Source organism: Ahaetulla prasina, chromosome 8 (genome assembly GCF_028640845.1).
Source record: "Ahaetulla prasina isolate Xishuangbanna chromosome 8, ASM2864084v1, whole genome shotgun sequence".
NCBI lineage: Eukaryota > Metazoa > Chordata > Lepidosauria > Squamata > Colubridae > Ahaetulla > Ahaetulla prasina.
In genome coordinates, this window is record NC_080546.1 from 62,690,557 (window position 1) to 62,718,306 (window position 27,750).

The window sequence follows — 27,750 nt, forward strand, 5'->3', positions numbered from 1 at the left end:
AACCCTTTTATTCCCAAATAGGTTTACTCAGTCAATTATGTTTCTCATCACAGGCTTGTTCACAATTTTATCATCTACCTATTTCACCCTTACTTCCACCATTTGTTTTCCTTCCTCATTAGTGAACACAGATTTCACATCAAATTCCAAACCAGGGATTTAGATCATCAATTCCTCCCCTAATGATAGCTAGCCATTCTGGGCCTTCGGCTACCTTTTATAAAGCTATTATAAAATTCACTTGCTTTGTTTCTATCCAGATTTTCCAAAGGTGTGTAATATTCCACACACATACTTTTAATCAGTATTTATATTAACCACTTCACTTGTTAACAACTTTTACTCTTGCAATAAAGCAAATAAAACATTGTACATATTTGTGCCAACCAATCAGATGACAACCATTCTGCTTCCAGTACTTCAGTGGTGTCTCCATTCACCACTGCATATCCGTTCAATCTCTTCCCCTTCTCCACCCGGGAAGACAAATCAGTAAATACATTGATACCACCCTCTACAGGTCTATCTTCCAAATTCTCTCGGACTTTTGCCTGTAAATCAATTGCTTTCACACAATTGTGTTCCACATTGCCCCATTCTTTCCTCTCCCCTGACAGGAATTCTGCTGGATTTCAATTCCTATCAGTCGAGAGAACCAGGTTCTCTTGAGACAACACAATAATCTCATATTTCAAAAGCCTAGCATTGGTAAACCACCTTTGGGATTTCTGCATTAAGATTGTCCGCACCTGATAGGGACTACTTAATACCAATGCCCCTCCAAAAGTTAATTTCCTACTTTCTTCGACTAATATAGCAGTTGCAGCTACCGCCTGTATACACAAAGGCCAACTCTCACTACAAGATCCATCCATTTAGACAAAAACACTACAGATTTCTTTTTCCCAGCCCATATCTGGGCCAACACCCTTTTCACAATACCACCCCCCACTGCTACAAACAAGTATCCATATCACTTTCCTTCCTATGACTCTACTTTCAGCAATTCCTTATACAGGAATTTAACCCCCCTTTTTCCTTATTATTGTATTTATGTATCATCAATAAATACCCAACTCCTGAAGGGTGTCACCAAGGGTGAAATGTTCCCGGTTCGGACCGGCTCACAAGATCCGGTAGCGATGGCAGCTGCTGGTTCAGAGGACCAGGAGCAAAAATCCCTGGCTCCGCCCCCCTGCCTCTGCTGAGCCGCACCATCACCAGAGGGTTTTTTGTTTTTTTTACTTTTAAAAGAAGGTTTTGCCTCAGCTGAAACATGCCTTTAAAAGGTCAAGCAGGAGAGCTGCAACTCTCCGAGACTTCGCAGGGCATTCCTCTTTGCTTCACCGCCCTTCCAAGGTGGGTTTGGCTCCTTTCAGAGCCCACCAGCAGGGAGAACTTGGCATGGGAGTGTGGAGACCTGCTCTTCGTGTCTAATCTTGCTGTGATCTCAGCAGGAAGTCCCCCCTTTCTCTCATCTATCTAAATGTGATGCTACATTAATGTTATCCACAATTACTCTATATTAATTCTGCAAACAATGAATTGTTGGAGCCATTTTCAATGCTGAAGAATAAACCTTTGGATTATGCATTCATTTTCATGTCCAGCAACCAATTCCCATGTGACTGAGATAAACCTCAAGTTGAGTAATTTTTATTAATTCTTTTTTATTGTTATAGCCCTGAAATAATCTCAGGAATGCCATAAACCTACAATAATTATACCAATTGTGGACTAGGTATTTGTCTGAGCTAATCTTGTCAGCTCTGGCTTGCCTAATTGTATTGCTTATTTGGAGTCTCTCTGCTTATAAATAGAATGGCCCAGTCTTTCTGAATGGATACAAAATCTCCATTCCAAAAGACCAGCCTCTTTAGGCTTCTGCTTGAAGTTATTTTCCTATGGCAGGAAGACTGGAGCTGCTTTCTCCCTTTGTTAAGATTTTTCTCCTTTGGGGGAATGTTTTATCCTGCCTCTTTTTAATATTAAGAATAAAGAATATTTGAATTGGGGGGGGGGCTTTCTACAGCTGCTTAGATCTGCCTTGCACTGTAATCTGGGGAACTCAGCTACCAACCAAATAACACAGAAGCTCACCTAGTAACTATTTCCTATTTATAGTTAGATTTTTGTATTTCTTTTCACAGTCATGTCATACATATAAAATAGACACTGAAAGTCTTTTCTTTCCTTTTTTTGCAAGACGTTTGCAAAATATATCCTGGAATATTTTCACCTTATTATTTGTTACATCTCAGTTTGTCCTGTTAGATGCTCTGAAGCTCAGATAACCTTGAAGCAAAGGTTCACTTTCTGAACTAGTTATGGTAAATACCTTCTGGAGATAATCCTGCCTTAGGCTGATGGCTTTTTAATCATCCAAAGGGATCTTTTTTATCAATGGGAGCTAAGGAAAATAACTGTTCTCATATGACTGCTGGGATTCTTAGGCCAGTTTTCAGAAATATCCACAACAATTTGGGAAAAGAGTAAGAACCATAGATATAATTTTGGAGAAAGAAAGACCAAGAATATGGTGAATTATCCAAAAACTGAAGATGAAAATGGACAATATTTGAGGAATTACTACTCCAATGCTGTCCAATCTCCAATACTGTCTGATCCAAAGCAATTAAAATTAGTATCTCTTATTCTCCTGAGGACCTGGAGACTATGTAACAACTTGAAGACCCCAATTCATAATGCTGTGATCATTATTCAGTGTTCATTAGTAAACATGCAATGGCTTAAAAAGAAAGTTTGTAAACCATTAGTATGGGGAAATGTGAACTAATAAATAGCTCTTCATACCATTTGATTGTCTATCTAAATCAGCCCTTTTCAACCTTTTTATTGTGGAGGAACCTTTGAAATAATTTTCGGGTCTCAGAGATTCCTGCATATAAATATCTATAGCAAGGCAATAAGCTGGTATCGTAGAATCATAGTAAGAGATCTTGGGGGCGGTCTTCTAATCCAAACCCCTGCCAAAGGCAGGAGTCCTGATACCATCTCAGATAAATGTCTGCCCAATCTTTTCTTGAATACCTCCAGCAATGGAACACCCACAACACCATTAGGTAAGCTGTTCCATTTTTTAATAATTTTTACTGTAAGGAAATTTCTGGACTGGAATGGACAGTCAAATGATAATGCCTGGAATAGTGTAGGGTTTCCTGCTTGAGCAGAAGGTTGGACTAGAAGACCTCCAAGGTCCTTTCCAACTCTGTTCTGTTATTCTCCTAATTTCCACCTAATTTACAGTGTGTAAAAATGCCCATCATTCTAAGGCTAGTATTGTACACACGGAGTTTTAAAAAAAAAGCAGAACCCAGTTGAGAAGGGCTGATTTAGATATTTTGAAATGTGATTGAACTTTAGATTGAATTGCTAGAGCAAACTGGTGGAATCAAGCTATAACTGCTATCATGACAGATCACAGAAGAATACTGTACATTGCTTGTTGCAACAGAGTCAGTTTGTTGCAACTTGATCACCTTGTCACTGACCAATCCTTCTAAGAAGAACAAACCAAGAAGCTTTAAATTTTACAACTGGTCATAATGCCAGACTAGCTGGCCAAATGTGACTATTACAATATTTTCAGATTAGAACTAAGAAGTCCTTGTGGAATGTTTTTATTACTTTGTCATATAAAATACAAAAATGCAAAAGCAAGTAATAGCAAAAATAGGGGAGGGAAAAAGGAAGGGAAAAGTGTAGAATGGAAGAAAAACAAAAGATATTGCTTTCCAACTGCCTTTGGTGCAGTAGAATAAATAAAACCTCAACTTTTTACTTTCACATAATAGTATAAATTAGCCATTTCTATAACCATAAATCTATGTAATAGGTAAAACCCAAAATCAAAGTTTCACTTTTTTCCACCTCAAGCACAAAGTCCAGAAGCTGTTTCCAAGTAGAAACAGTAGTAGTTGTGTTTTTTTCTTTAATCAAAGCAGTCAATTTAATCATTTCTGCTAACTCCATCAACTTTTGCAGCCATTCATCCATTGTGGCGATTGAGGTGACTTTCCATTTCTGTGCATAGAGTAGTCTTGCTCCCATCAGCATATATAACATTGAAGTTCCATTTCCCCCCCCCCCAAGTCTTTTTCCATTAAACCCAAAAGAAAAAATTCTGGTTTTATCTTTATATTCACTTTGAAAATCTTCTGTATTAGGACATGAATCCTACTCCAATATTTCTTTGCTTTATCACATATCCACCATATCCATCATCTTATAACAATTTTCTTTTAAATTATAATTTAGTGTAAATTTTAAATTTTTCATCCCATTGTTCAAGGATTCCCAAGTTCCTTGCCCACTGAATCATAAAATCTTTTACATATTCATTTTCCAAATTCAAATTCAATAACAATTTATAGACCCTAGCAATAATATGTTCGTCATTACCACACAGTAGGGTTTCTAATTCATTTTAACAAATTCAAACCCATAATTCTTTTTATCTAATTTAAATCTTTTTTTAAAAAAATTGTAAATATGTAAACCAATGGCAGACATGTCCTTCTGATTCTAACTCCTCCTTAGACTTGAGGATAGGATCATCAAAATGAAAAGTTATTATTTGAAAATAAGTCCACCAGTCCAGCTTCACCATCATTTCTTTTCTAAAAAAGGCTTCCTGGGGAACACCCAAAGAAAACCTCATTTTATATTTAATCCAAACTCTTAGAATGGCACATCTAACAAAGTGGTTATAAAAATCAACATTTATTTTAATCTCAATCTTATTTCTATTTCTTGTAACATAGATAGTTGTTACTGTAACAATTTGATTTGATGTAAAATTTTAGAGTCCATAGCAGTGGTGAAATCAAAATTTTTTTACTACCGGTTCTGTGGGCGTGGCTTGGTGGACGTTGTGTGGCTTGGTGGGCATGGCAGGGGAAGGATACGGCAAAATCTCTATTCCCACCCCAATCCAGGGGAAGGATACTGCAAAATCTCCATTCCCACCCCACTGCAGGCCAGGATACTGCAAAATCTTCATTCCCACCCCACTCTGGGGCCAGCCAGAGGTGGTATTTGCAGGTTCTCCAAACTACTCAGAATTTCTGCTACCAGTTCTATGAACTACTCAAAATTTCTGCTACCGGTTCTCTAGAACCTGTCAGAACCTGCTGGATTTCACCCCTAGTCCATAAGTGTCTTTTGCAATTCAATTTCTTTCTGTCTAATTTTATCTAATATCTTTTCCATCTTTTCCTGGGATTTGTTTCTTCTATAGGCAATTATACTGTATAAAATAACTCGTCATAATTGCTTTACTAGCATCCTAAATAGTCATTAAATTTGTTCCTTTGCCCTGATTATTATCAAAATATTCATTTCATTTCTTTTTACAATTGTTAAATTCCTTTACAATAATTTCCTTTTGAAAGATAGATTTGTTTAATCTCCATCTGTAACTCCAACTGTTTTTTCTAAGTACCAAAAGAACTGGGTTGTGATCAGAAAAAGATTTAGATAAAATGTCAATTTCTAGGATTTTATTGATAAGATTTTTAGAAGTCCATATCATATCAACCGCACTCAACGTGTAGTCCTCAATGGAACTACATCCACATGGAGGGAAGTATGCAGTGAAGTACCCCAAGGCTCTGTTCTAGGGCCAGTACTCTTCAACATCTTCATCAATGACTTGGACGAGGGGATAGATGTGGAACTCATCAAATTTGCAGATGACACCAAGCTGGCAGGAATAGCCAACACTCCAGAAGATAGGCTCAAGATACAGAAAGATCTTGAAAGACTTGAACATTGGGCACTATCTAACAAAATGAAATTCAACAGTGAAAAAAGTAAGGTTCTACGTTTAGGCCAAAAAAACAAAATGCACAGGTACCATATATGTGGTACCTTGCTCAATAGTAGTAACTGTGAGAGGGATCTTAAAGTCCTAGTGGACAACCATTTAGATATGAGCCAGCAGTGTGCAGCAGCTGCCAAAAAAGCCAACACAATTCTGGGCTGCATAAACAGAGGGATAGAATCAAGATCACGTGAAGTGTTAATACCACTTTATAATGCCTTGGTAAGGCCACACTTGGAATATTGCATTCAGTTTTGGTCGCCACGATGTAAAAAGGATGTTGAGACTCTAGAAAGAGTGCAGAGAAGAGCAACGAAGATGATTAGGGGACTGGAGGCTAAAACATATGAAGAACAGTTGCAGGAACTCGGTATGCCTAGTTTAATGAAAAGAAGGACTAGGGGAGACATGATAGCTGTGTTCCAATATCTCAAGGGTTGCCACAAAGGAGTCAAACTATTCCCCAGAGCACCTGAGGGTAGAACAAGAAGCAATGGGTGGAAACTAATCAAGGAGAGAAGCAACCTAGAACTAAGGAGAAATTTCCTGACAGAACAATTAATCAGTGGAACAACTTGCCTGCAGAAGTTGTAAATGTTCCAACACTGAAAATTTTTTAAAAAATGTTGGATAGCCATTTGTCTGAAATGATGTAGGGTTTGGACTAGAAGACTTCCAAGGTCCCTTCCAATTCTGATATTATTATTATTATTATTATTATTATTATTATTATTATTATTATCATCATCATCATCATCATCATCATCATCATCATCATCATCATCAATCCTTGAAAAAGATTGGTGTCATTCTGAGATAAAAGTATATTCTTGAGCAGAACCGTTTCTTTGCCTCCATGAGTCTATTAGTGCTAGATTGTCAATTGTCTCAAAAAAGTATTTGGTAATTTACCCTTGGAATGGTTTAATCCCTTTGGCAGATGTTCTATCCAAAACTGGGGAAATCACTCCATTCCAATTCCCCAAAATAAGCCAATTCTCATATGAAAAGGGTAATAATAGATCCATAAAGTATTCAAAAATTTACTTTTACCATTATTTGGCACATAAAAATAATTGCTACCAACTTGCCTTCCATTGAGGACCTGTATACTGCACGAATCAAGAAGAGAGCCGTGAAAATATTTGCAGATCCCTCGCATCCTGGACATAAACTGTTTCAACTCCTACCCTCAAAACGACGCTATAGAGCACTGCACACCAGAACAACTAGACACAAGAACAGTTTTTTCCCGAAGGCCATCACTCTGCTAAACAAATAATTCCCTCAACACTGTCAGACTATTTACTGAATCTGCACTACTATTAATCGTTTCATAGTTCCCATCACCAATCTCTTTCCACTTATGACTGTATGACTATAACTTGTTGCTGGCAATCCTTATGATTTATATTGATATATTGATAATCAATTGTGTTGTAAATGTTGTACCTTGATGAACGTATCTTTTCTTTTATGTACACTGAGAGCATATGCACCAAGACAAATTCCTTGTGTGTCCAATCACACTTGGCCAATAAAATTCTATTCTATTCTATTCTAAAGTCCAACTACTATTGATTTTATTCCATTAAATTCAATTTCCACTGCTACAAATCTAACGTTGGTCATCTGATAAAAGTAACTTAAGTTTGAATTGCGGTTTTATATATAGAATAACTCAATCTTTTTTAAACCAGCAGATATAAATTCCTCCTCTAATCTTTTAGTTATTAAATACTTCTTATCTTGTTTTTTAATATGTGTTTCTTGAAAGCAAGTTATATCAACATTGAGTTTCCTTAGGAATTGAAATATTTTTTATGATTAAAAAGGGTCATTTGCCTCATCGATATTCCATGTAATAAACTTAATCTCCACCTTTAGGTAGACTAGCAGATTCTTCTACTAACATCTCATTTCAGTCTTCTTTCAATGCCAATTTTTTGAGGTTGATCTACACCTAATTGCTTGTCTGTGTCCATTTCATCAGCTGGGTCCAAAATTAATTTATGTTTGATCAATAGAGTCATTAAATTATATGTACCACGAATGACTACCATGTCCAAGAAAAACAAACTACCCATATCAATAAAAAAACTTCAATCAAAAAAAAAATCCCTCTGGAAAAGAAACAAAAAAGGCTATGTTACAAACTTCAGAAACCGCTACAGAAACATATGCAACCAAATAAAAACTGAATGCACAAATTACCACACCAAGCAAGAAGAAAACCTTCTACGCACAAATTCCAATCGTGCCTTTTATAATTTTGTCAACAATAAACTTAAAGATTCAAGATCCATCCCACCACTAAAAGATTCTAACAACAAAGAATGCAATGACGAAACAGTCAAAGCAAACCTCTTCAACATTTTCTTTGGCTCAGTTTTTGTTAACTCCGATAACACATATCCAACATTCCACAAACGAACCAGCAATGACTATGATGATTTAACTCATATAGATTTCACAGAAGACAACGTTGGTAAAGCTCTTCACAACTTAAAACCATCGCTTTCTATTGGACCTGATGGTCTATGTGCATATTTCTTAAAAACTTTCCATTAATATAGCTGAACCCCTAAGTATTATCTTTGATAAAGCTTTCACTACCAGTTCTCTTCCCAAACTTTGGTCACTAGCCACAGTCATCCCCATCTTCAAAAGGAGACCCCAGCTTAGTGAAAACTACAGACCGATCTCCCTTTGCTGCGTCACCTGCAAAGTCATGGAATCTATCATCAATCAATCCATTACCTCACACTTAGAAACTAACAACCTACTCTCCAACAAACAATTTGGTTTCAGGAAAAGTTATCATGTACCTTACAACTTCTCCACTGCAAAAACATATGGACTTCAAATCTAGATCAAGGCAAATCAATAGATGCAATCTACATAGACTTCTGCAAAGCTTTTGACTCAGTAGTACACGATAAACTTCTCCTTAAACTAACATCCTATGGCATCTCAGGACCCCTCCACAAATGGATATCAGCTTTTCTGTCTAACAGACAACAAGTGGTCAAAATTGGCAATGCTTTATCAAATCCTGTTCCTGTCAAGGTGGAGTTCCTCAAGGCAGCGTCCTTGGACCAACACTCTTTATTCTATACATTAATGATCTTTGTGACCATATCTCAAGTAATTGTGTTCTCTTTGCTGACGATGTCAAACTATTTAACACCACAGACAACACTTCTATCATTCAAAACGACCTTGACCATCTAACCGCTTGGTCTAAAATTGGCAGCTCCAAATTTCAACCAGCAAATGCTCAGTCTTACATATAGGAAAAAGAACTCTAAAACTAAGTACATACTAGATGGACATTACCTTACAGACGACCCCATCCCGTTAAAGACCTTGGAGTTTTCATGTCAAATGATCTAAGTGCCAAAGCCACTGCAACTACATAGCAAAAAGCTCTAAGAGTTGTAAACCTAATTTTGCGTAGCTTCTTTTCCAAAACACCACACTACTAACCAGAGCATATAAAACATTTGCTAGACCAATTCTAGAATACAGCTCACCTGTTTGGAACCCTCACCACATCTCTGACATCAATACAATTGAACGTGTCCAGAAATATTTTACAAGAAGAGTTCTCCATTCCTCTGAAAACAACAAAATACCTTATCCCACCAGACTTGAAATCCTAGGCTTAGAAAACTTGGAACTCCGTCGCCTTCGACAAGACCTAAGTTTAACTCACAGAATCATCTATTGTAATGTCCTTCCTGTCAAAGACTACTTCAGCTTTAATTGCAATAATACAAGGGCAACCAATAGATTTAAACTTAATGTAAACCGCTTTAATCTAGATTGCAGAAAATATGACTTCTGCAACAGAATCATCAGTGCTTGGAATACTTTACCTGACTCTGTGGTCTCTTCCCATAATCCTAATAGCTTTAACCAAAAACTTTCTACTATTGACCTCACCCCATTCCTAAGAGGACCATAAGGGGCGTGCATAAGCGCACAAACGTGCCTATCATTCCTGTCCTATTGTTTTTCTTTTCTTCTTCCTATATATGTTTATATGTGTATATACTATATAATCTTTTTGTATGATGTTGTGACAAAATAAATAAATAAATAAATAAAATCAACAAATCCTTCGCTTTTTCTAAAAAGTTCAGTGTAAATCTTTGCTCTTGATAAGTGAATATCACTCCTTCAAGTTTGTACCAGAGGAAGGGAATTTTTCTCTTCTTCAGAATATCAGTAAAAAAGGAATAAAATTTCCTTTATTTCCAAATTCTAATGGGGGTTTCCTTCAAAATAATTATATCCACATTTTCCATTCTTAGTTTAAATTTGAAGTGGCAATCCAAAACATCTCTCATTCTTCTTACCAAGTGGACTAAAATATCCCTTGGTAATTTTCTCATAGTAGAAAATTTGGAGTTTACTCTATAAATTTTGTCTATTTCAAGGTCAAAGATTTCCCTACCAATTACTTAATGGGGCCAAGGCAGTGGTGGGATTCAGCCAGTTCGCACCACTTCGGAAGAACCGGTTGTTAACTTTCTGAGCAGTTTGGTGAACTGGTTGTTGGAAGAAATCATTAGGGCAGAGAACTGGTTGTTAAATTATTTGAATCCCATTACTGGGCCAAGGCTTTAATCATCCTTGATCTGATATCCTCTCCAGACTATTCAGTAACTGCCCGAAATCTTAACTGAACCTGCTTAAATTCTATTCTCAAACGGTCCAAGCCTGGACCAGGGAGGAGTCAAGCAAACAGGCAACTCAGCATCTTAAGAATCCAGGTTTTACTTCTCACTCATAGGCCAGAGCCTTGGTACACATTAAGTATAATGCACAGAGCTGTGCAAAGTCAGTGCTGGGAGCTCTTGCCTCCCAGCGCATTTAGTGGCTCAGGCCCACGCCTGCTGATTGCCCAACCATACCTGCTGGCACACAGCATCCAGCCATCTGTGGCTGACATCCGGGTGTGGGCCTCAGGCCACTGGTAGAGTCCTGGACTGGATGCATGGAGACATGTGGGCAGCTGACGGGGTGAACAACTGATGGGCGGCTGCGTTGCTCTGGCCTTGTCAGCTTGCCTCCGATCAATACCCAAGAAAGGAAACCCCCGACTCCATATGGTAATAGAGAAAGGTACTTTTACTGAGTACGTCTGATAGTAGCAAGATAAAGCAAAATCTGAATGTAGGTGTGACTTACAGATGCATATCCCCCCGTTCGTCCCTCCTCCCTCCAAAGGTCAAACTAAATAGTCCAATTCCCTCCTCCTCAAAGGGCCACATGATATTCTTCTTCCAATGTTATCCTTCTGTCTGGTATGCAAAGTTCGTTGATGCCAACGCACGTCTGACTGTTTGAATTCCTTCTCCCTCCTCTTTTCAAATGGCAGCCGAAGCGCCCTTAAAGAGCCACAACCTCATTAATCTTGTATGACAACGAAGTAGCAATAAAACATTAAACAAAGTAATAAAACAGTTAAACACCCCTACTACGTAACTAAACACTTAAAATAGTAAGCAGAGGCTGACAGGCCTGGACATCCCAGCACTGCCGCAGTAGCCATGGTCTTCACGCTCTCCGCTACTACTGCTGGATGGCTGGCCAGTGCTGCCTTGATGTGCCCCACCACCACCAGTGCCTAAGAATCCTCAGCTAATGAGCAGCTGGTCGGTGCTGTCCCAGCGTGTTCCACCGCCACAGCCTCTGCAGCTCCTCTTGCTTTCCACTTGCCCGCCGGCAAAAGAAATGGCATACCCCCCAGGTATGGCAAGCCCCAGATCGGGACTTGACAGGTGGGTCCCCTCTACCAGGACCGCACCTGAAAGATAGGACACAGAGGGGTAGGCACAACACCCTGACATGCATCCCCCCAGTTTGTCGGGATAGTGTCTGTGGAGCCGGGTAACCAGGCGTGGGGCCTGCATATCCTGCTCTGCCACCCAGGAAGCAACAATGACTGGGTACCCTTCCACCATACCAGGTACTGAAGCTTTCCCCTATAGAGGCGTGAGTCTAGGACCCAGTCTATCTCATATCTGTCTTCCCCTACCAGCCCTGGAAATAGGCTCGAATGTTGCCCTCCTCTACCAGTTTCAGGGGGCTACTAGTGGAAGAATCTGCAACTATCTTTAGTAGGAAGACTGACAACAATTAAAATGAATATATTGCCAAGGATATTGTATTTATTTCAGACAATTCAGATAAAGCTGGAAAAGAAATATTTTGAGGAACTTAATAAAATAATTCTTAAGTTCATTTGGCAAGGGAAAAAAGCAAGAATTGGCTTGAAAATGATCTAGAAAATGAGCAGAGGAGGCTTTGGACTACCAAACTGGGAATTGTACTATCAGGCAGCAACACTAGCATGGATTGTACTGAGGAATATAAGGTTATTGACCTTGGAAGGACATGATTTACAATTGGGATGGCATGCATTTTTATGGTATGGGAAAAATAAGATACATAGATATTTTCAGAGACATTATATAAGGAACACATTACTATTGGTATGGGAGAAAATTAAAGAACAACATTATTTAAAGATACCAGTTTGGCTTTCAACAATGGAAGCATTAATTCACCCAAATATTATTAATATGGGAACTATTGTCAGATATAAAGATATTTTGAATGAGGAAGGGGGACTTAAAACGAAAGAAGAAATGAGTTATTTATAATGTGGTATTCAATTGTGCAGATAGTCTAGATAGAATAGAATAGAATAGAATAGAATAGAATAGAATAGAATAGAATAGAATTTTTATTGGCCAAGTGTGATTGGACACACAAGGAATTTGTCTTGGTGCATATGCTCTCAGTGTACATAAAAGAAAAGATACGTTCATCAAGGTACAACATTTACAACACAATTGATGGTCAATATATCAATATAAATCATAAGGATTGCCAGCAACAAAGTTACAGTCATACAGTCATAAGTGGAAAGAGATTGGTGATGGGAACGATGAGAAGATTAATAGTAGTGCAGATTCAGTAAATAGTTTGACAGTGTTGAGGGAATTATTTGTTTAGCAGAGTGATGGCCTTCGGGAAAAAACTGTTCTTGTGTCTAGTTGTTCTGGTGTGCAGTGCTCTATAGCGTCGTTTTGAGGGTAGGAGTTGAAACAGTTTATGTCCAGGATGCGAGGGGTCTATAAATATTTTCACGGCCCTCTTCTTGATTCGTGCAGTATACAGGTCCTCAATGGAAGGCAGGTTGGTAGCAATTATTTTTTCTGCAGTTCTAATTATCCTCTGAAGTCTGTGTTTTTCTTGTTGGGTTGCAGAACCGAACCAGACAGTTATAGAGGTGCAAATGACAGACTCAATAATTCCTCTGTAGAACTGGATCAGCAGCTCCTTGGGCAGTTTGAGCTTACTGAGTTGGCGCAGAAAGAACATTCTTTGTTGTCCTTTTTTAATGATGTTTTTGATGTTAGCTGTCCATTTTAGATCTTGCGATATGATAGAACCTAGAAATTTGAAGGTTTCTACTGTTGATACTGTGTTGTCTAGTATTGTGAGAGGAGGAAGTATGGAAGGGTTTCTCCTAAAGTCTACCACCATTTCTACAGTTTTGAGTGTGTTCAGTTCCAGATTGTTTTGGTTGCACCACAAGGCTAGTCGTTCGACCTCTCGTCTATATGCGGTTTCGTGATTGTCTCGAATGAGACCAATCACTGTTGTGTCATCTGCGAACTTCAGTAGCTTAACAGATGGATCATTGGAGATGCAGTCATTGGTATACAGAGAGAAGAGAAGTGGGGAGAGCACACAGCCTTGGGGGACCCCTGTGCTAATTGTACAGGTATTTGATGTGATCTTGCTTAGCTTCACCTGCTGCTTCCTGTTTGTTTGTGATCCACTTACAAGTCTGTTTTGGTACCTGTAGCTGGTTTAGCTTAGTTAGAAGAATGTCTGGAATGATGGTATTGAATGCTGAACTAAAGTCTATAAAAAGGACCCTTGCATAGGTCTTTGGAGACTCAAAATGCTGTAGGATGTAGTGCAGAGTCATATTAACAGCATCATCTGTTGATCTGTTTGCTCGGTATGCAAATTGCAAAGGGGTCTAACAGCGGATCCGTGATGGTTTTCAAGTAGGAAAGCACTAGCCTTTCAAAGGTTTTCATGACTACAGATGTTAGAGCAACTGGTCTGTAGTCATTCAGTTCCTTGGTGGTGGGCTTCTTCGGCATTGGGATGATGGTAGAGCGTTTGAAGCAAGAAGGAACATAACACATCTCTAGTGATTTATTGAAAATATGGGTGAAGATGGGGGCCAATTGGTCAGCACAGACTTTTAAGCAAGAAGGAGTTATCTTGTCTGGGCCTGGAGCTTTTCCTGGCTTTTGTCTGTGAAATAGGTCCTGCACTTCCTTTTCTGTGATCACTAGGGGTTGTGAACCCAATGAAATGGGGTCAGTTGTAGGAGGCTTGGCTGTTGTTGGTGTGTCTGAGATGGGGGTTGTGAAGATAGGTGGCTGTAGTTTCCTTTCAAACCTGCAGTAAAACTCATTCAGGTCATCTGCCAGTTGTTGATTACCTTCAGCCTGGGAAGGAGGTTTGCCATAGCCGGTGATATTTTTAAGAGTTTTCCACATGTTTGCTGGTTCATTTGCTGAAAACTGATTCTTTAGCTTTTCAGAGTAGCTTCTTTTTGCTGCTCTGATCTCCCTTGTTAGTGCATTTCTGGCCTGATTGTACAGCATTTTATCACCTTTTCTGTAGGCCTCCAATTTGGAATGTCGTAGCTGCTTAAGTTTAGGTGTGAACCAAGGTTTGTTGTTACTGTATATTCGCAAGTTCCTTGTAGGTACACATAGGTCTTCACAGAAGCTGACATATGATGTTACAGTATCTGTGTGTTCATCCAGGTCTGCAGAGGTATCTTTAAAAATATTCCAATCAGTGCAGTCAAAACATGCCTGTAGCTTTAATTTTGATTCCTCCGTCCAGGTCTTCACTGATTTAATTATTGGTTTTGTGGCTTTAAGTCTTTGCCTGTAAGCAGGTACAAGATGAATCATACAATGATCAGAGTGTCCTACTGCTGCACGTGGTAAAGACCGATAAGCATCTTTTAGTGTTGTGTAGCAATGGTCTAGAGTATTCTTGCCTCTGGTGGGACAATTGACATCCTGAAAGTATTTTGGTAGCTCTTGCCTTAAGTTTGCCTTCTTTAGATCTCCCAAAACAATGGCCAGTGAATCAGGGTGTTTGGCTTCAGCCTCCATGATTTGGTCAGCTAGAGTTCATAATGCCTTGTTTACACAGGCTTGTGGTGGGACATAAACAGCAATTAGAAAACTCACAAGGCGAATAGTATGGTTTGCAGTTGATAATTAGAGTCTCTAAATTATTGTCACAGAATTTATAAATTATTTTAAAATCTTGGCACCAGTTTCTGCTAATATATAGGCATAAGCCTCCTCCTTTCTTTTTACCAGATGTTTCTGGAATCCTATCTGATCGTTCAATCTGAAACCCTGGAATGTTCAGGCTGCTATTTTCAATTGATTCATTTAACCAGGTTTCAGAGAAGCATAGGACTGCTGAATTGCGAAAATCAGAATAGTATTTGTTTAAGAGGAGTATTTCATCCATCTTATTTGCAAGTGAGCGTATATATGAAAAAGATGTTAAAATATAGGGCTTTTACAAAGAATTGATGGAGTTAGATAGGATTTTAACAGGAACAGAAGAAAAACTAATAAAAAAATTGTATAGCTACTTATTGGGTATAAAATTGGAAGGGGAACAAGTAAAAGAGACAATGATAGCATGGGCAAAAAACTTTGGCTACACGATAGAATTAGATAAATGGCAGGAATTGTGGGATAGGAATTACAAATTAACAATGTCTACTGCATATAAAGAGAACTTGTACAAGAAGTTTTACAGATGGCATTTACTACTGGCGAGGTTGGCGAAAATGTTTAAGGACCCACCAAATACCTGGATCATACTATCATATGTCACAGGTCGACATGTGGAGAAGCAAAAAAGTATTGGACAAAAATCAAGTCATGGTTGGAAGAGATGATATAGCGACTTATTGAATTGAACCCAGAAATATTTCTGCTAGGAATTTTACCTGAAATTTATAATAAAGAGAATGTATATTTGATTATTCATGTATTAACTGCAGCTAGAATTGTATTTGCAGAACATTGGAAAAGTGGAGAGATTCCCATTGATGAGAAGGTGATGAGGAAAATATTAGAATGTGCAGAAATGAACAGACTAACATTAGCAATTAAGGAGAAAGAACAAACTGAATATTATTTGATATGGGAGGTATTTTATCAATGACTGGAGGAAAAAAAGGAATTTGGAAATGAAGAAGATTAAAGAGAAAGTAAAAATACATTAAGATGTAAATAAAAAGGAAATTGTTAGTGTATATATAATGAGAATAAGGATGTTTAATGTTAAAATGTATTATTATTATTATATTAAGAAGAAAATGGAGAACATTATAATGTTTAAATGTTTAATATACTATAATATTAAGCTTAACAAAATAATATTATGTGAATGTGAATAAGATGGAAAATGGTGAATGATATTACACAGAGATGTTTGTAACCAGACGACACACTGCAGATGGACAGATGAAATGTTTATGTTCGCAATTGAAAAATAAAAAAAACCTTTTTTTAAAAAAGGAGGCTACTATGAAACCCGGGATGCACCTTCCCCAGCAAGGGTGGGAGCTTTAGTTTCATGGTGACAGAGTTGATTACCTGTACTATCGTGAAAGGGCCCAAGTACTTTGGTCCTAGTTTCTTGTATGGCACTTTCAACCAGAGATATTCCGTGGATAGGTAATCTAGCCCCCCCACCTGAAACGGCCTATAGGACACCCATTTTTTTCTGCCTGGGCCTTATGAATTTCGGCCACCTTCTGTAGAGCTGTTTTCACATCACCCCACACTTCTGGTATGTTATTTGCCGACTACTAGGGCAGTGGGGGGTCATGAGGCCATTTATTTATTTATTTATTTATTTATTTATTTATTTATTTATTTATTTATTTATTTATTTATTTATTTATTTAATTAGATTTTTATACCGCCCTTCTTCTGAAGGACTCAGGGCGGTTCACAGCCAGATAAAACAGAACAGCAGAATAAATACAAGATAAAATAATATTTAAAAAACTTATTAAATTTGGCCCAGATTAAAATATATTTAAAACAGTAAAACCCACTAAAAAATTAGAAACTGAATAACATCTAAAATTCTATGCCAGTCCTGCGCGAATAAATAAATATGTCTTCAACTCACGGCGAAAGGTTCAAAGGTCAGGAAGTTGGCGGAGTCCTGGGGGAAGTTCATTCCAGAGGGTGGGAGCCCCCACAGAGAAGGCCCTTCCCCTGGGGATCGCCAGCCGACATTGCTTGGCGGACGGCACCCTAAGGAGTCCCTCTCTGTGAGAGCGCACGGGTCGGTGGGAGGCAAACGGTGGCAGTAGGCGGTCCCATAAGTAACCCGGTCCTAAGCCATGGAGCACTTTAAAAGTGGTAACCAACACCTTGAAGTGCACCCGGAAGACCACAGGCAGCCAGTGCGCAGGATTGGTGTTATATGGGAGCTCCAACCAGCTCCCTCTATCACCCGCGCAGCTGCATTCTGGACTAGCTGAAGTCTCCAGGTGCTCCTCAAGGGGAGCCCCATGTAGAGAGCATTGCAGTAATCCAAGCGAGAGGTAACAAGAGCATGAGTGACCATGCATAGGGCATCCCGGTCAAGGAAGGGGCGCAACTGGCGAATCAGGCGGACCTGATAAAAAGCTCTCCTGGAGACAGTCGTCAGGTGATCTTCAAAAGACAACCGCCCGTCCAGGAGAACACCCAAGTTGCGCACCCTTTCCATTGGGGCCAATGACTCACCCCCAAGAGTCAGCCGCGGCTGCAGCTGACTGTACCGGGGTGCCGGCATCCACAGCCACTCCGTCTTGGAGGGATTGAGCTTGAGCCTGTTTCTCCCCATCCAGACCCGTACGGCTTCCAGACACCGGGACAGTACTTTGATAGCTTCGTTGGGGTGGCCTGGTGTGGAAAAGTACAGCTGCGTATCATCAGCATACAGTTGGTACCTCACCCCAAAACCACTGATGATCTCACCCAGCGGCTTCATAGATGTTGAACAGGAGAGGCGAGAGAATCGACCCCTGCGGCACTCCACAAGTGAGGCACCTCGGGGTCGATCTCTGCCCCCCTGCCAACACCGTCTGTGACCGGTCAGAGAGATAGGAGGAGAACCACCGATAAACGGTGCCTCCCACTCCCAAACTCCCCAGCCGGTGCAGCAGGATACCATGGTCGATGGTCGATGGTATCGAAAGCTGCTGAGAGGTCTAATAGGACCAGGGCAGAGGAGTAACCCCTATCCCTGGCCCTCCAGAGATAATCAACCAACGCGACCAAAGCCGTCTCCGTACTGTATCCGGGCCGAAAGCCGGACTGGAACGGGTCTAGATAGACAGTTTCATCCAGATATTGGGGTAATTGACGTGCCACCACACTCTCTACAACCTTCACCACAAAGCGAAGGTTCAAGACCGGACGATAATTTCCTAAAACAGCTGGGTCCAGGGAAGGCTTCTTGAGGAGGGGTCTCACCACCGCCTCTTTCAAGGCAGCAGGAAAAAACCCTTCCAAAAAAGAAGCATTAATAATCCCCCGGAGCCAGCCTCGTGTCACCTCCTGTGTGGCCAGTACCAGCCAGGAGGGGCACGGGTCCAGTAAACATGTGGTGGCATTCAACCTCCCCAACAACCTGTCCATGTCCTCAGGAGCCACAGGGTCAAATCCATCCCAAACAGTCTCAACAAGACGAATCTCCGACCTCTCACCCAATTTCTGGATCTACCCAATTTTGATCCAACCCATCCCGAAGCTGAACAATTTTATCGTATAGATAACCACTAAACTCCTCAGCACACCCTTGTAAAGGGTCATCCCGCACCTCCTGTTGAAGGAGAGAGTGGGTCACCCGAAACAGGGCGGCCGGGCGGTTATCTGCTGACGCAATGAGAGAGGAAACGTAGAGACGTCTCGCTTCCCTCAATGCCACTAGTTAGGTCCTACTATATGACCTAACTAGTGTCCGGTCAGCTTCCGAACGGCTGGATCTCCAGGCACTCTCTAGGTGTCTTCTCCGGCATTTCATCTCCCTCAGCTCCTCGAAGAACCAAGGAGCTGGTTGAGACCTACACCGGGTCAGAGGCCGCAAAGGCACGACACGGTCTAGAGCCCCAGCCACAGCCAGTTCCCAAGCCGCGACTAGTTCTTCAGCCGTGCCATGGGCTAGACCCTCAGGGAACGGCCCAAGCTCCATCAGGAACCTCTCCGGGTCCATCAGGCACCTGGGACGGAACCAATGTATTGGTCCCGTCTCCCTGCGGTGTTGAATGGCGGTCCGAAAGTCCAGACGAAGGAGAGAATGATCTGACCATGACAAAGGCTCAGTAACTAGATCTCCTAAATCCAGATCATTCCGCCACTGTCCAGAGATAAAAATCAGATCCAGTTTGCCTCCCCCAATGTGAGTAGGACCATCAACTACTTGCGTCAGGTCCAAGGCTGTCATGGAGGCCATGAACTCCCGAGGCGTCGTCGATGACATGCCGGTCGATGGCAAGTTAAAGTCCCCCATGACCATAAGTCTGGGGGTCTCAACCGCCACCCCGGCAAGCACCTCCAACAGCTCGGGCAGGGCTGTTGTCACGCAGCAAGGAGCCAGGTACGTGACCAACAAGCCCATCTGACCCCTATGACTCCACTTCACAAAGAGGGATTCACAGCAGGCAATCTGAGGTACAGTGGTCTCCCTCAGTTCTAGACTCTCCTTAATAACAACCGCCACCCCGCCACACCTATCTTGGGCCCTCGGTTGATGAAGTCCATCCCTTCAACCACCTGGAACAGGGTGAAACTGGTACTGCTGTGGATTGCATTGTTGTAGGCCACCTTCGTGAATGGGAGGATGTCTGCCCAGTTCTTCTGTTGATAGATGACATAGCACTGCAGATAGCACTGCAGATACATTTGTTTGTTCTGCTGCACCATTTATGCTGGGGTGGAATGCTGTGCTGAGACTTTGGGAGGATCCGATCATGCAGACGAAATCTTGCCAGAATTGAGCAGTAAATTGTACCCCCCATCTGATAAGATGTGCTGTGGAATGCCATGGATCCTTTGTGCTGAGGGTAAGCTGGAACACAGCACGAAATGACCTGCTTGGAAAAAAGGTCTATAATCGTCCATATCACAGTGTGTCCATTGCTTTCTGGTAGATCAACAATGAAGTCCATGCTGATCTCCTCCCATGGCCTGGAGCGGTCAGCCATGGCCTGCAAGAGACCAAGTGGTTTCCCTGTCCACTGTTTTGTAGCTTTGTAGACAAGACAGCTTTTGACATAGCTTTCTATGTTGTCCTCATCCATGGCCACCAGAACGGCCACCTTGTAAGGTGTAGTGCTTTCAGGAACCCAAAATGGCTGGCTTGTTTGGTGTCATGACATCGTTGCAATACCCCAGGCCTCATGGTAAGTGGCACATACAGTTTGCTGCAGGGGTGAAATGCTCCCGGATTGGACGGGATCGCACGATCCGGTAGCGATGGCGGCTGCTGGTTCAGAGGACTGGTAGCAAAAATCCCTGGCCCCGCCCCCTGCCTGAGCCGCACCATCAGCAGAGGGTTTGTTTTTTAGTTTTAAAAGTCAGTTTTGCTTCAGCTGACACCTGCCTTTAAAAGTAAAAAAAAAGCCTTTGAGGATCCCGCCCCTCAGCTGACATCGGCCGCCTTTAAACTTAAAAATTAAAATTAAAGGCTACTCTGGGGATCTCACTTGAGTTCCTCATCAGCAGAACCTTAAAAAACATGTTTTCTGTAGAAAACATGTAGAAAACCTCCTTTTAAAAGAGTCTAAGACACTTACCTGATTACTGACCAACCTCATGGCTTTTCTCACAGCCGGAAAGCCCCAGTTTCACTTTTAGCACGAGACAGAACTAATCTAAACTTAGCTAATCTATTTCACCACTGAGTGATTAATGCTGTCTGGCTGAGGAACTCTGGGAATTGAAGTCCAAAAAATAATAATAAAATAAAATAAAATAAAATAAAATAAAATAAATAAAAAAATAAAATAAAATAAAATAAAATAAAATATTTGTGCAGCTTTCTGAGATTTGGTGTGTTTCTGTAGTGTTTCACTCTAACTACACAAACACACAAAATCTCAGAAAGCTGTATGTGGCATTTTGTGTATGTGTGTGTGAGGTGTGTGTGTGTAAAGTGTGAAAGTTGGTTTTTGAGCTTTTTGTGGCTGTGTGAAGTGTGAAGTGTGAAGTGCAGCTGCTTTTACATTGTGTGTGTCTGTTGTGTTGTGTTGTGTTGTGTTGTGTGTGTGTAAAGTGTGAAAGTTGGTTTTTGGTACCTCTTATTGTTTTTTTATACTTTGTTTATTATTTTTATTATTTATTGTTATTGGCCACGCCCACCGTCATCTGACCACCAAGCCATGCCCACCAATTAAACCACGTCCACAGAACCAGTAGGGAAAATTTTTAGATTTCACCCCGATTATACCTGAAACATATAATAGGGAATTGAGATATTTGATTGTGAATGTAGTAACAGTGGCTAGAATTGTGTTTGCTAAAAATTGGAAAAATGAGAAAATACCAACCCAGGATGAATTTATTAAGAAAATAATGGAATGTGCTGAAATGAGTAAATTGACATTTGAAATTAGAGAACAGGAAGATATACAATATTATAAGATATGGGACTTATTATATCAATGGCTAGATAAAAAAAACATAGTAATAAAGTTTGGTAGAGGGCTTTATAATACAAGAATTGCAGAAATACATATATAACATAAAGATATATTATTATGGGATTGATTCAGGATGATAAAATGAATGATACAATATAAATTAACTTAAATTTTAGAACATTTTGTATGAAGTGAGGGAAGAAGTAGCCATAGTTAAGTACATGATTAAGGAGGATAAAAATATTTAGATATATACTAGATTGATAAAATGTGTAATTAGGTAAATTACAAATTATGAATATGGTGAAAAAGCACAAAAGACTTGTAATATAGACACACTGTATTTGTAATTGAAGATGATGTTATGTTTTTATGTTTGTTCAAAAATTTAAATTTTTTTTTAAAAAAAACCCACAAAGTATTTGAGATTGAAGTGGCCAAGTCGAAAGCTAGGTCCCAAGTTTCTGGGGCCATTTCTAATAGTGAAAGGGATAAACCCCTGTGACCATACAGCAGGGATGCTATTCAGCTGGTTCTGACAGGTTCTGGAGAATTGGTAGTGGAAAATTTGAGTAGTTTGGAGAACCAGCAAATACCACCTCTGGCTGGCCCGAGTGGGGTGGGAATGGAGATTTTGCAATATCCTTCCTCCAGGAGTGGGGAGGGAATGGGGATTTTGCAGTATCCTTCCCCTGTCATGCCCACAGAACTGGTAGTAAATTTCACCACTGCCATACAGCTTAGACTCCTACACTTATTAGGTCGTTCAGAGCAGCTGGAAAGCCTATCCCCTGTCTGAGGCCACCTGGGTGAAAAGTTGGAATGTGAAATCTGATAGATTAGTCAAGCAGTTTCATGACAAGTATCCTGGGAAGCCCAAAGAGTTACCAGGGAGGCTGAAGTGGAGTAAATTAATTCCCTATGGGGTTTTTTTCCTTCCCTTTTTCAGGACATCCTTTTCGCTTGAGAAGGGGCAGCCTTTCAACTCTGGAGCCATCTTGGAACATCTTCAGGGTTGCCACAGTGAGGCTGGATAAAGCTATGGGAGAGGGATGGGGGAGTACAGATAGTATTATTTCTTCTGGGAACAAGGACACGCTCACCAGCACCTGGTGGGGCGTGGATGGGAGTCATCTGGGTCTGGGACTGTGACCTGATTGGGGCACATGATGGTTGTATGTAGTGGGGGTAAGAATGTTGAATTGGGTGGGGAAAACCTGGGGAGCTTCAGAGTCAGGTTTTCACCAACTGTACCAATATGACATGCCTAATAAATCTGCACTTTGAGGAAGCCTCTGGCCTTGGAGTTTTGATTTTACCTGGGCTGTTACTTGGAACCCTGGCATTCTTCTGTTCATCAGAGGCCACAAAGAACAAGGATCAGGTGTCTAGTTGAACCATTTACAACTAACAAATTATATAAAATGCAGAAGCAAAAGCTTGTTATTACTATTATATTTATTGAGAAAAAATGCAATCAGACTTTGGATTTTTCCCATCTTAAAGTACACAGCTCTCCTCCTAGAAGCTACATGTGGAGAAGAGAATCTTTTACTATATCAGGATTCCTTTTGGTAAATTTTCAGGGTCCCTCTCCAAAACGTACCCCTTTTGTGGGGTTTTTTAAATGGCACTTTTCTTTAAAGAGCAGGATGAATATACTTAAGATAATTGTTTCACTTCTTTCTCCTTCTGCCTGCCCACTTGGGGAGTTTCGGGGAGTAAATCTGGTTGAGTTCCATCTCTGATGGAAAGTATCTTGTTCTATCCCCCCTCGCCTCCGTCCGAGTGATGGCTTAATTAGCCGGCACTGTCAGCTCTGGCAGCAAACTAGTAAGCATCTGCCAAGTGTCTCTGTTATCTCCCTCAATGCCGATGAGTCACCCAGGAACAAACAGTACTTCAGCTCTTAGTTAAGTAGTTAATTTACCTGTTACGAAGAGGCACAGCAGCTCTTGCTGCCTTTATATCCTGTGGGGTGTGGCTCCATGACTCAGCACTTCCTAGGCCTGCTCCACCCCTGCTTCTGTTGTTCCCGCCTCTCCTGCCTATGAAACCTAGGGTCCAGCCAGGCCTGATTGCCATCAGCTGGGTCTGGAGGTGTGGCCTGGGGGGGGAAAGAGTCAGGGGATGGAGGCCTCATTATCTCTTCCACCTAGCCTGCCTTTGGCTCCTGGAGCTGAGCCAGGGAAGCTGGTGCTCCCGAGGTAAGTCCTGATGGCCCTTCCCCCTCACTTTCCAAATAACTTTCTGGCAGGAGGCCTGGCTCGGGGGGGACACAACATATCTACTCCTGTTCTAGATATAAACTCCACTCTGCTAGATAATGGAAAACTCTTTGGGGAAGAGAATTTCACTTCTCTGCACAATCTCTATCACTCATCTGCATTCTAAATTAAATCAAGCTTTGAAGTGTATTCAAACTGCTTTCATTTTCATTGCCTCACAGCTTTCCAACAGACCAGGGGGGAAGAGAGGGAGAGATTGGAATGTGCATTCAAGATGATAACAAGAAATGGTCTCATGAGAACCAAGGACATTTCAACCGGTGCTCACCAGATCTTTCCACAACAACACCTGGACAATGTGACCTACAATAATGGGAGGAGGGAGGATTCTATAATTATACTGAATTGCCTGGAGATTCCCCAGAGCTGGTTTTATTTTCATGCTATGCTGAAATGATGTACTCAATAAAGCTTTGCATTAAGAGATTGGATTTTCTTGTCAGTGCTTGCTGGGTTGGGTTTGTCAGTCAGAACCTTGACAATATACTGTAACTGTCCTTATGTTAGCAGATCTGGAGAGAGTAGGTTTTGAAAATTCATGATTTGCAGATAGCAGAAAGCAAACCAATTGCTTTATACAAAGCCTTTTAGCAAAGCCACAGAACTTGGTTGAACAGAAGGAGACATCCAATTGACTTAGATAGAAGGCTCAGAATGACTCAGAAATCTGAACTATCTCTTCAGAAGCCCACTTCACAAGTTCCACTGAAACAAATGTAAGAAAAAGGATGCTTTTGTGCATGCCTAGTAAAGAACTCCATACTATTAATAGCACTTGTTTTAATGCTTTCCAAGAATACCATATGTTGTATTCATGTATTTATGGATATTAGAATTGAGGCAGAGAGAGGATAGCAGAAGGATCATAGCTAAAAATCCAAATTTCACTGAACACAGTCAAATATTATGAACTTAGAAGGAGATATGTGTGCTCTCTGGCTTCTGATTTACTAGTGTTAATCCATCCCATCTCTATCCTGCAGGGAGCGAAAATCTTGTGGTGTTCCTAGCAGATCAGATTTTTCCAAGATGACGCCGCCAAAGGCTGCCTTGGTGAAATGCTCTCTAATGGTTTCTTTATTTTTAATTATTCTCTGTGACTCACTACAGATTTCTTACTCACGAGACTATCTTCTAAAAATTAAGCAACATTTCTTTAAGGAGCAGCTCTCTGTGATCTCACCCCCCCCCACTTGTCTTTACAAACACAGAGGAGATTCTAACACAGGAAGAAGCAATTTTCCTGGAGCCATGGATTACCAAAAAAACCAAATGGAAGAAGCAAAAAAAGAGAGGTAAAAGGACGGGGATTTTAAACAGATTAAGGAATAGGAGAAATAAAACTCCTCTGCCTTCAATTTTCCTAACCAACATACGTTCACTTGCCAATAAGATGGACAAAATATTCCTTTTAAACACATACAATTCTGACTTTTACAATTCAGCAGCCCTATGCTTCTCTGAAACCTGGTTAAATGAATCAATTGATGATAGCAGCCTGCATATCCCAGGGTTTCAGATTCACGATCAGAAAGAATTGCAGAAACATTTGGTAAAAAGAAAGGAGGAGGCTTATGCTTATATATCAACAACAGCTGGTTTCAGGCTATAACTATAATATACAAATTTTGTGACGAAAACTTAGAGACATTAATTATCAACTGCAAACCATACTATTCACCTCCTGAATTTTCCTCATTTCTTCTAATTTTTATGTTTATGTCCCACCACAAGCCTATGTAAACAAGGCATTATGAACTCTAGCTGACCAAATTATGGAGGCTGAAGCCAAATACCCCGATTCACTAGCCATTATTTTGGGAGATCTAAACAAGGCAAACTTAAGGAAAGAGCTACCGAAATATTTTCAGCATGTCAGTTGTCCCACTAGAGGCAAGAATATTTTAGACCATTCCTACACAACACTAAAAGATGCTTATAGGTCTTTACCATGAGCAGCTGTGGGACAGTCTGATCATTGCTTGATTCACCTTGTACCTGCTTACAGGCAAAGACTTAAAACCACAAAACCAACAATTAAATCAGTGAAGACATGAACGAAGAAGGCAAAGTTAAAGCTACAGGCCTGCCTTGACTGCACTGATTGGAATGTTTTTGAAAGTACCTCTGCAGACTTAGAGGAACTCACAAAGACTGTAACATCCTATGTCAACTTCTGTGAAGACCTATGTGTACCTACCAGGAACTTGTGAATATACAGTAACAACAAACCTTGGTTCACAGCTAAACTTAAGCCACTACGTCGTTCCAAAGAGGAAGCCTAAAGAAAAGGTGATAAAATGCTGCACAATCAGGCCAGAAATGTATTAACAAGGAAGATCAGAGCAGCAAAAAGAAGCTACTCTGAAAAGCTAAAGAATCAGTTTTCAGCAAATGAACCAGCAAACATGTGGAAAACTCTTAAAAATATCACCAGCTATGGCAAACCTCCTTCCCAGGCTGAAGGAAATAAGCAACTGGCAGATGACCTGAACATGTTTTACTACAGGTTTGAAAGGAAACTACAGCCACCTATCTCCACAACCCCCATCTCAGTCACACCAACAGTCAAGCTTCCTACAACTGACCCCATCCCATTGGGTTCACAACCCCTAGTGATCACAGAAAAGGAAGTGCAAGATCTATTTCACCGACAAAAGCCAGGAAAAGCTCCAGGCCCAGACAAGATAACTCCTCCTTGCTTAAATCTGTGCTGACCGATTGGCCCCCATCTTCACCCGTATCTTCAATAAATCATAAACATAACTGTTTCAATAGAACACTGCACACCAGAACAACTAGACACAAGAACAGTTTTTCCCCGAATGCCATCATTCTGCTAAACAAATAATTCCCTCAACACTGTCAAACTATTTACTAAGTCTGCACTACTATTAATCTTCTCATTGTTCCCATCATCTCCTTCCACTTATGACTGTATGACTGTAAGTTTGTTGCTTGTATCGTTACAATTTATATTGATATTGTTTCCTGATTGCTTATTTGTACCCTATGATTATCATTAAATGTTGTACCTTAGAATTCATGATCAACGTATCTTTTCTTATACGTACACTGAGAGCATATGCACCAAGACAAATTCCTTGTGTGTCCAATCACACTTGGCCAATAAAAAATTCTATTCTATTCTATTCTATTCTATTCTATTCTATTCTATTCTATTCTATTCTATTCTATTCTATTCTATCAGTACAAAGAAGGAAAATAATAATAATGACCTACAGTTTTCTCAGTCTATCCACTACTCCCAATATCTTAATTTTCTTGCCTCTAAATCTAAATCAACAAAAAAGAACCCAAATTCCATCATGTAATCCAGAATGATGCATCAAGAGATTACAATAAAATGACATCTTGTATATTATAAAAATCAGACTTTCCTGGGTTTATTGACACAGCTTTTTTATTTCTTTATCAAATTTCTACACTAGCCAACTCACCTAAGTGACTCTGGGCAGTTTACAAACAATTTTTTGCAAGTTTGCTCTAACTTTAAGGTATAATAAGTGGTCCTCTCAGCCTTACCCACATTGACAAAGACAACTGAATCCAGTTTAGGAAATCAGAACATTCCTAAAGCTTAAGGCCTCAAATCTCTCTGAGGTAGCTGAATGTATAAATGATTTAAAAGTTTCTGCTTTTCTTCGGAGCAAGCTTTTGAGAGCTTTGAAGTGCAATTATCAACCATTTCCTTAAATACGAAATAAACATAATTGAATATAATCCTACTTTGTGTAATTTCATCTTTTGGACTGTGCAATGCAAAGTACAATTAAAGTGCCTTCAGAGAATTATAAAAC

The 27,750-nt window shown here is 40.3% G+C and overlaps 1 protein-coding gene across 1 annotated transcript in view; it reads left to right on the top strand.

Moving 5' to 3' along the window:
- QDPR (quinoid dihydropteridine reductase) overlaps positions 1–24,256 on the top strand; it is a 236,801-nt gene extending 212,545 nt beyond the window's left edge. The window contains exon 7 of the mRNA XM_058193642.1: positions 24,091–24,256. Coding sequence (XP_058049625.1) covers positions 24,091–24,241 — 151 coding nt within the window. The 3' untranslated portion in view covers positions 24,242–24,256. The remainder of the gene's footprint in view (positions 1–24,090) is intronic.
- The last annotated feature ends 3,494 nt before the right edge of the window (positions 24,257–27,750 follow it).